General features: G+C 34.9%; 1 protein-coding gene across 1 annotated transcript; it reads right to left on the bottom strand.

Moving 5' to 3' along the window:
* Positions 1-18: 18 nt before the first annotated feature.
* LOC106116150 (facilitated trehalose transporter Tret1) lies at positions 19-6,410 on the bottom strand. The gene is made up of 11 exons (XM_013309893.1): positions 6,209-6,410; positions 4,640-4,792; positions 4,192-4,394; positions 3,836-4,022; positions 3,278-3,442; positions 2,768-2,904; positions 2,483-2,575; positions 2,103-2,214; positions 1,341-1,455; positions 910-1,062; positions 19-103 (listed from the first exon to the last, which is right to left on the bottom strand). Exons 1-11 carry the CDS (start codon positions 6,270-6,272, stop codon positions 73-75), a joined length of 1,413 nt encoding a protein of 470 aa, XP_013165347.1. The 5' UTR covers positions 6,273-6,410; the 3' UTR covers positions 19-72.
* Positions 6,411-10,710: the final 4,300 nt, after the last annotated feature.

Here is a 10,710-nt window from a genome sequence, read left to right as displayed (position 1 = left end):
TAATATTAATATATTTTTAGTTAATTTTACATAAGAATGCCATTATTTTAACAAAAATTATAAATTTTTAAATCATACATCAACAGGCGAAGTATCCTCTTTTCTGTAACAAAGAAAACAATGTAAGATAAACAAATATTTTAAAAGTATAACCGTACGTTTCCACTGACGAAACATCTGTACGTAAACATAGTACTATCTCTGTCTTTCTCAAAGATAACGAAAATGATAGCTATATGTTTTTGCAGGAATTTCGTCAAAGGAATAGATTAGTTTAAGATTATATAAAACAAGGACGTCAGCCTAATCTAGATCTAGATCTAGGGGGATAGTAAATTTCTTTTCGTTCAATTTGAAAATAGTGCGTGAAAACTGACAATTAGTCACCCCCTTAGCGACGTCTATGTTGGTAAATTTAAATATTATGTTAATGTTATATTATAAACTCTTAATTTGAATATTTTAATATGTATGTAAAATTCCAATATAATTTAGTATATTATATACTTTAATTTTAACATCCCAGAAGTATGTAAATATTAAACAGGATTTTTTTTAAATTTAAATATATACGTTTATTGTATTAAAAAGGTTGTTTTTATTTAATGATTTGTATATTATCTTTTTTACACAATTATAATATTATAAATGCGAATGTTTGGATGGATGGATAGACAGATGTTTGTTTTAAGGTTTTGTATCTCCAAAATGGCTAAAATTTGACATAGATGTAGAACAAAGTCTGGAAGAACACATAGACCACTAATTAAGTTATTTTTTATTCTCGCGCAGACGGAGTCGCGGGCGACAACTAATCAACTATATTCATTAATTGTGGTCCATTGATTTCCAAAATTCCTATTTCTTTTTCTTCTCTATTTTTCTATTTTACTCCGAAATGTTACTAACTTGTTGAGCATTTGTTGTATCTGTTCGAATGTCTTTCCCCTGGTCTCTGGCAGCAGAGAACTGACAGAGAAGAGGAATCCAGCGCCGCAACACACCGCCAACACCCAGAACGCGGTGTAAATGCCGTAAGATGCTGCCACCTCGCGGAAGAACCTTAAACAAATATATATAAAAAAAAACAAAATAAGAAAAATAGATAAATGCAGATATTGCTTAAATGAAAAGTGTATAAAAAAAAAGTTTTTTTTGATTACTAAAAACGGCGACGAATTATATATACAAAAATGAAATTTTCTTTCCTTAAAATTTCTTCTTGAAAAAAATATTTTTGTTTATTTCCTTCAAAGAGAATAAAAGAAAAGACATCATGTTTCTGTACATATGTTACATCAGTGAAAACACATTAAATGTGTAGTGTCTGAGACACAAACCGTGTCCAGACGAAGCCAGCAAGCCAGCACATGAATGAGGCGATGCCGCTGGCGAGACACTTCGTCTTAGCGGGGAACATCTCCGCCACCAGGATCCATGGCACTGGACCCACACCTGATAATAAATAAAACATTTATTAAATAGTAAGCTAAATATGTTACTAGCTGTCGCCCGCGACTCCGTCCTCGCGGAATTCACAAAAATAATTAGTAGTCTATGTGCTCTTCTAGTGTATGTTTTACATCTGTGCTAAATTTTCATCCTAACATCAATCTATTTATAATTTAAACATTTGCATTTATCTTACTAATATAATAAATTGTAATGGATGACCGTTTGTTAGAAGGTATCTCCAAAAAAGCTAAACGGATCCTGCCGTTTGTCATAAATATAGAACATAGTCTGAAAGAGCACATAGATTACTAAGTTTTTTTTAACAGGCGGGATTGTGAGCTGCTGTTTACAGAAATGAAAGTTAATTTAAATGATGTTGGCCTAACTTTTTCCATTTTGTCAGACCCGGCTTCAATCGCGTCGGTACGATTATGCCAGCTCGTTTACTAAATAATAAGGAAAGGCACTATGGTATTGACATGTCACTATGGTATCACATTTTAATTCTGCTCGGATGGAGTCGCGGCCAACAAATATTACAACAAAAATTTAACATTTGCTTATTTTGTAACGTTTCACCATACATATCTTCGCAAAACAAAATATCTTAATTGTCATTCAAATGCGTAGCGTATTTAATAACATACCTAATGTAAAGAGAATCATGTATATAATGAGACAGAGCAGTGGGATGAAGGCGACGTGCGCCACATCGTACTTGTAGTGAGAGTCGAGTAGTGCGTACACACCAATAATACCCTGAAACCAAACATTATTATATAAAGATAACTAGAATATAGATTATGCGAGACTTAACACTACGGAAAAACTAGTGTAGTCAAAGAAAATTAACTTCGTACATATTATTTATAAAGCAAAGTAGCGTCATAAGACACTTAATGCATTGGGTCAAATGACGTTTTAACAAAATGGCTAGGAAATATTTTCTACTATAAAAAATATTTCTCATTTCAAAACTGAAAAGAAAAAGTATTGTGTTGTTTTTAATTCTATTAAATTAATTTACCAAAAATATAGTAAGTCCCAAAGACGTGGTCCACATTAGTAGCTTCCTGCCGAGTCTGTCCACGACCAGCGGCGTGATGCAACTTGTCACCACCTAACATAGAAATGTGTAACAAAAACTAACTTATTTACAATTTAAAACAATAAAATTACAAATATTAACATAATATAATCATTCTTAAAGAACTGATATTTTTAATTTTAATGTTTTTGACTCGTAAAGTCTTATCTGAATTTCACTGGAAATTCTATAAGTACGTACATAAGTACTTTAAGTTGACTATACCTGTACGACTCCCATGATGATGGTGCCGTCAGCTGCTGATATCCTGGTGCCGACCTTCTGCAGCAGCTCCTCCATGTAGAACAGCAACACGTCAATGCCTGACAACTGTAGCAACATCGCCAGGAACACGCAGATACCTAGCGCAACAAATTAAAACATTATTTTTATATCAAAAGAATCTCACTTTCTTATTATTATTATAAATGCAACGGATTTTGAAAAAAAAAATTGGCATACTTAGATGTAGAACATAGTCTGGAATAATACATATGTAGTCTATTAAGTCATTAAAAAAGTATGGCGTAGCAAAAGTGGATCGAAATTGATTTAACTTGTATAGGATGTTCTAAAGATGGTATGGAAGGTTTGTACTTTGTAAGGGCCCTAAAATATTCAAAAACGTTTTCAATTTTAATCAACATGCAATAATATTTTAGCTTTAACATATTTTTATAATAGTATTTTAGTTGAGGTTATTGTTTAAAAACAAAATGATTTCATGATATTCACCTAGAGCTTTAACTTGTCCCCTTGTCGCCCAGAGGTCACTTATCCTGGGCTCCTCCTTGAACTCCCGCGCGACCATCGCTTGCAAACCTTCTAACTCCGGCTGAACTTTCTCTCTACTCACACCTCGCAACTTCTGAAGCACTTCTGATGCTTCGTTTATGTTACCTATAATACAATACGTTGATTTTTATGCTACAAGTAAAAAAAATAAAGTGATTTCTTCAATAGGATAAAATGCAGAAAATGTCTAAGTACTTTAGTGGCGTTTTATACTTAAATTCAAAACTGTCGAAACAATAGAAGAACACAGAATTAAGAATAATTAAGTAGATGTTGCAGATGATGCAACCTGCACATATCTGAGAAGAAATTCAAAGATATGTGTGAAGTCAACCCGCACTTGGCCAGCGTGATTGACTATGGCCTAATCACCCTTAACTTAGGGTAGGCTTCGAACCCCTCGGTGGGGACGTATAGTGAGCTGATGATGAAATAGATGTTATCGTAGTTTAAATTCTAGGGTTAAAATACACTGTAATGTTGATACTAAATAAGTACCTTTGTAGACTAAAAAGAAGGGCGTCTCCGGTATTAGCCAGGTGAAGGGCACATAGAAGAGCGACAGGATTCCGCCTGTCGCGGTGAGGCCCCAGTACGAGGTGAATGGCCCTATCGCGTACGCAAGCAGGAAGCCCACGTTGATGAACAGCAAGAAGAATGCGCTCAGGGCCCCGCGGATCTTGTCCTAGTAATATTAACATTCTAATAGGTTTACCATGTCTGACTGTCGAATTCAGTCGTTAAAAAGGTCTTGTTAAAATGTTAACTTTCCCTAGAAGACTACATTTTATAGCCCTTCAATATTTGGTACCTAGAAAGCCCTTCTCCGAAGGGCTTTACAGTTATATACTTACCTCAGCGATCTCTCCTATGTATAAAGGTACTGTGGCGAACTGCATTCCTGTGGCCGCGCCCCAGGCGATCCTCGCTGCGTACAGCGTGGGCAGATCCCGCGCCACGCCCGCCAGCAGCCAGCCCAGAAGCAGCGGCACATTCGAGCCCATGATAAGCCACCGACGACCCACGTAAGGGGATAGAGGTACTGTTATTAGTGGACCTGGGAAAAGTTAAGCTATGAAACTAGATGGCGTTGTTCTCAATTTTTAGTGTTGCGTTAGATACGGGAAGTCATAACTAATTTTATATTTCTAACTTAACAACTAAGCGATAGAAAGGTCGGTCTAACTGTCACTCAGAGTTCTCTAAGGAAGAACGTTAGATTTAATTTAGTATGGGAAGTTTACACCATAAGTACTGTATACTTGCAGCAGTTAGATGTAAAAGCAGTACGCTACAACTTACCCAATAGCCCGCCGAGCACGAGCAGCGATCCTACCCAGGATTCCTGCTGTATGGTTGGAGCCTCGGGCAGCGGGGATCCGGGGCCCCGCAGCTGTGGAAGCACTGGTGACGTCCATCCCATCGACATGCCCGTACACAGGCTGCCGTAACTTGCTGCGTATAGAACACAAAAGAAGAAATGTAACACATTTTAGCAGGAATTTCAGTGGATATGTCGTAGGAGTACCGTCAGTCGAACTTAGGTCCAATTTCCACTAGCCTGGTTAGCCGATCACTTGTCATATTTCCACAGTTAGGTTGCGATTGATTACAAAAGGACGCCAGAGCGCGATAGGCCGTTTGCGACTGTTTGCTCAGTGAAAATTGGGTCTAAATCCGTTTTATTCAAGCCCTATGATATGATCAGAGTATATAGTATATTTAAAAGATATTTCCCCATCGTCTCCTCATTATAATAGCTTTAACTTATGACATACATACGGCTAAACATACTATTGATATTATATACATAAGTAACTTATTGTTTTATTTTGCGACCTTGTAAACATTAAAGTATTGCGCGTGCTATATTTAATTGTACTTTAGGGTGACTACAAATCCATGATAAAATTCGAAAAGATCACGTTTTTTTTAAATCAACAAATTACGTGAATTTATAATTTTTTTTCATAATTTTAACTAAGCGTAATTTAGTGATATATTTTTTAACAATAACAAAATGGTGGAATCTGATGTATGCACTATTTAGCGCTATAGTGATATATGTAGGTAGAGCTTAAAATCCAGAAAAAGATAAAATCACATCATTTTGTGATTCGTAAGTTATCAAGTTTTATAAAGGGGGGACCCTCTTGGGGTTTTAAGGACTTTTATTAAACAAAACGCCTTTTTTAAACTACTTTACTACTGCTTTTTACTTTTTTATTCCATTCACCATTAACAATCATGGCTACCCTAGTGCAATGCATTACAAAAGTCCAGCAACCGACGCGGATACAAAAGCAATCGTGTTTATTAATTAAGGGAGTCTCGTTCGCCTTGAAGTTTTGTTGTAGTAAGTTGTTGGAATACCTTAACTTGACTATTGCAATTATTATAACTTATCATACTAATATTATAAATGCGAATTTATACGTGGATGGATGGATGGATGGATGTTTGAAGGTATCTCCAGTACAACTGTGTGGATCTCAATGAAATTTGGCATACATTTAGAACATAGCCTGGAAGAACACATAGGCTACTAATTGTTTGTTTTTAAATTCCGCGCGGTCGAAGTCGCGGGTGAGAGCTAGTAGTATAATAGGTCCAGTGATCTGAATAGTTATTAAAAATCTAAAATCCTTTGTCTCATGAGCGTTGTTGCATGTCGCGAATTAGCGTATAAAATGGTTCAATAACAAATATTTTAAAGATGGCGCATCAAGCAATGTCTTGTTTCCGAAACTTAAAATACTCGAGTGTTTTTATAATAATTTATTGTTATTAAAATGAACTAATAATACGATATTAAAATATCTGATAATTGATGGAAAAAAAAATCTGCTAAATATTAAAAAAAAAACTCACCCAAAGATGCCACTAAATATTGGCGCCATTTCAATTTTAATTCCGCCTTGAAGTTGTCAAACATAATCAGCCAGTTACAGGCAGCGATTTAAAAAAGTATTTATGCTTATTTATTTTAATCCATAAATTAAGCAAAATAAAATTAATTCGCCTAGCACAACCACAAAACGTGCTAACACTTAGCCAGTACATTTAAATCTGCATCAAGTTCTGTTTGAATAAGAAACCAGTTCCTTCACCTTTTTGCATTAAATCTATTAAAGGTAAGAAACAATTGAATGAAAAAAAAAAAATAATTGCCAATCAATAGAATTTACGCATGAAAATTAAACGTTTTTGTTGACGCTACTAAACTGTTAATATTAGTTACGCTATGGCAGAAAAATTATGGCATAAACTTTTAAATTATTGTAATACAAAGTTGAATAAAAGTATCTTGTAACCCCATAATCCGAATCATAGAAAGCGTCAATAGCCTACTGCCTAAGAGTACGCATTTCGCAGACGGGGCCGCGGACGACAGCGAAAGCGTGCCCGTGGTCCCGTCCCGATGCGTTGGAGGAACAGAGGGGTTTAGTGGGTATGCCTCCGCTATGGAGGAGAATCCCACATAACTACCGCGTCCCCCCCGGGGCGCGGAGTATGCATAAAGCATTCCCCTCTGAAAAAAGAAAAAAAAGGGTACGAATTTCCGATCACGATGTCATGGTTTCGAATCCCACCATTCGATTATTGTCGTAAACCATATCCTAGCACAAGCCTAGAGCTTAGTTGGAATGGTAAAAGAAATATTAGTAAATTAAAAAAAAATTATCTATATCTTATATATAAAATTCTCGTGTCACAATTTTCGTTCCCATACTCCTCCGAAACGGCTTGACCGATTCTCATGAAATTTTCTGAGCATATTGAGTAGGTCTGAGAATCGGCCAACATCTATTTTAAATCACGCGCGGACGGAGTCGCGTGCGACAGCTAGTTTATTATACAAATTGTCAATCAAACGGTTTAATTTATCTTTATCATTAATACTAGCTGTCGCACGCAACTCCGTCCGCGCGAGATTGAAAAGAAACATAGTAGCCTATGTGTTCCTCAAGATAATGTTCTACATCGGTGGCAAATTTCATCAAGATACGTTGAGCCGTTCTGAAGACAGGCGTAAAGTGGAAGCAATTCCGCGTTTCGTCTGATGAGTGTGTCCCGGAGGCCTAATTAGCCCTCTTTCCCTTCCCACCTCTTTTCTTATAAGGAAAGGATGGGAAATGGAAGTGGACTTTCCGGATGAGGGGATGCTTGGGAAGGAAATATATTATCTTTCTGTGCATCCTCTCCTCCGTCGAATAAAGGAAAGCAACGCATATGCGATTGCGTGTCTATGGGTAACGGTCACTTCGCTATATCAGCGATTTCAGGTGGCCACTCGCTCGTTTGCCACCTTATGATATAAAATAAAAATTGTCGCGGGCAACAGCTAGTTAATATAAAATACCAAAATCGAATTGTTTACAAAAACAATGACATCTGATTACGAGATTATATTTATAATTTATCCTTGATCTTGACGGTATAGTTTAACCTTCACATTTAATCGTAAACAAGGAAATTCGCACTTTACTCCACAGTAATAAGTATGTTTTTATAACGAATTAATTTATAAGACAAGCTTCATTAAACTAGAAGGTTTACTTTCTAGAATATAAAAATGTGTACTTTGTTGAATGAATCATAACAAATTAATCGTAAAAAGATCACAAATTTGTTATTTAAAACAAGATAAAACATAACAAAAGTGTTTGTTCTAATAATTGTTTTGTGTTTGTTATTATTGTAATTTAATTTAATATAACAATTATTCTGTCTTGGAACGTGATTTATTATTATGCATCAATTTGATTATAATGATATTACGTTAGTGGCTCAGTGGTCAAGCACTTGACTTGCAATCTGCAGGTCCTGGGTTCAAATCCCACCATGTACCAATGTGTTTTTCGATTTACATATGTACATTTATCCGACGTTCTTACGGTGAAGGAAAACATCGTGATGTTGCACATATCTGAGAAGAAAATTAAAAGATATTTGTGAAGTCAACTAACCCGCACTTGGCTAGCGTGGTTGACTATGGCCTAATCATGCTTAACTTAGAGTAGGCTCCAAGCCCTTCGGTGGAGACGTATAGCGAGCTGATGATGATGATAACGATATTAGCATTCAAATGTAATATTTATGTAATAACTAGCTGTCGCCGGAGACCCTGTCCGTGAGGAATTAAAAAAAAATGTTATGTGCTCTTCCTGACTATTTTCCACATCTTTACCAAATTAAGATTTGTTGAACCGTTCTGAAGATTCTAACAAACATCCATCCAACTTTCGCATTTATCATATTAGTAAGAAGTAAGACATGCATACATACTTGACAATGATTTTTATTTAAATCGAATCTAGTAATATTATTAAAATAAAAACGTAAATCATTTTAATACTTTTTTAATCGCAAAGATTTAAAATAATAAAATATAAAAGAGGTTTTATTTGATGGTATATGTACAAAAAAGATATGTCAATATGATATCTACATCTTAATCTATCTTAATTTCAAGTGTAAAGGGGAAACTTGTTCGCCGATAAACAAGAGGGTTGACACGTACAATGAAATAGGACCCCAATTAAAATACACCGAAGATGATTCTAAAGGGATAAAAATATTACGTCGCGTATTTTACCAGCAGATGAATAACGACTTGATGAGTAGCAATTTTTTTGCTTAAAAAGAATAGCTATTTTAAAAGATATATTTATTTTTACCTTCGTATGTATTTTGTGAAAACAAAACCTAATTTAATTACTAAATACTAGTAGTGCCATCTCTCGACAAATGTTAACATTATTTTTAATAATATTATTTTTAACATTTAATTACTTAGAAAATAAAAGAGTAAACATCGATGCAAGTACATTATACCAGATCTGTACTTGTACCGACAGTAAAAAAATCAGGAGTAGCTACATTTGAAATGTAATGTTCACAAAAAAACATTGCCTTCTTGTCAGTCGAGAAAAAACTACCCCTTTTGCATCCCACATACATCTTGTATTAGTTAAGCAAACATTTTTCGAAAAGATTCGAATAGAACACGACACTCAAACACCTCAAAGGAATGTAAAGTTTGTACGTTAACGTTTTTATTTTATTTTTCCAATCAATTCGAATATCCAGCTACAGGCACGAGAGGGCGCTGCAAAGCGCCGCGTAATGTCCGGACATCTCCTTTTTTACGTCACCACGACCGGCGATCGTTTTTTTTTGTCGTCTGCCAGTATCAAAGCCGTGTATGCATCCTTTTTTATATAATCCTCTTTGAATTTCCTAGCTATGATTAAATGTTTCCTATTTTCGTTTTTACTCTACGATGAAATATGAAAGTATGGAGTTAAAGGAATCATATATTTTTTTCTTTATCAGTATCTACAGTATAAGAACGATTTAAATCTAAGACTGTGTTTATCAACAAAAAAACACCATAAAAAACTGTGAGAGTATTCACTAATTGACGTTACGGCATCCGAATTCGATTCGGTGTTTCTGTGAAGGAATCGAATGATAAAAACTCGATGTATCAAATCGATTTGTACGGTTGTCGACAGGCGATCTATTTGCCCACAGATGGCGCTGTCTGGGAAATGAATTGACGCATACTAATTAACTTCATTTGTGTAAACATGTGGTGTAGTGTGTTCATTTAAAATCTTTTATTGTATTTTAATTAGATGGGATGTTACGAGACGAGGGTTTGATTCATAACGAAGTTGTTGACTGTGAAAGAAATCAATTTTAAATTGCATTTTCAGTATTAAATTTCTAATTATAAATTTCTTTGTATATTTGTAACATAAAAATTATATTTCTTTGTTGTAAGTGAAAATCCTTTAGCGAAGCAAACTCAACTTCTAAACATTTAAGAGTTTCAAAAATTTCAGAACTTTTGTCTTTAAATGACAAAAAGGACGTATAAAAATGCATAGAGATTGTGTGCATTCTGAATTAGAAATAAAAGGGACTTGACGTTAATAAAACTTAAATAATATTCAAACAGACCTACCATGGTTTTCTGACACCAAAATCTCTGAACAAAATATATCGTCATCTCTATCTTTCACCTTTGACAAAAAAGAGCTAACAATATGTTTTAATCGGAGATTTTTGTCTCAGAAACTCACGGTTAGCAAGTTCTAGTCAGTTTAAATATTTCAGAAAAAAATGTATAATAATCGAAAGTTGTCAAGGAAACTTGTCAACGTATACGATAACCGTAAAACTAAGTCGTTTTCACTAACAAATAGATTTAAGGTCCGCGTCGAAAAAAAGGAAGAGAAAGAAAGGAGATGGGGGGGACAAGCAAGCAATCATTTAGCCGCGACATCCAATTTGTGTACGATTGGATATTCTAACAAGCCGTCAAAGCGTTCCAGAAATAGCTAAATAAGTAATTATGCGGC

This window comes from Papilio xuthus, unplaced genomic scaffold (assembly GCF_000836235.2).
Source record: "Papilio xuthus unplaced genomic scaffold, Pxut_1.1 DF827756.1, whole genome shotgun sequence".
Classification (NCBI taxonomy): Eukaryota; Metazoa; Arthropoda; class Insecta; order Lepidoptera; family Papilionidae; genus Papilio; species Papilio xuthus.
This window is presented reverse-complemented; position numbering and strand designations above follow the sequence as displayed.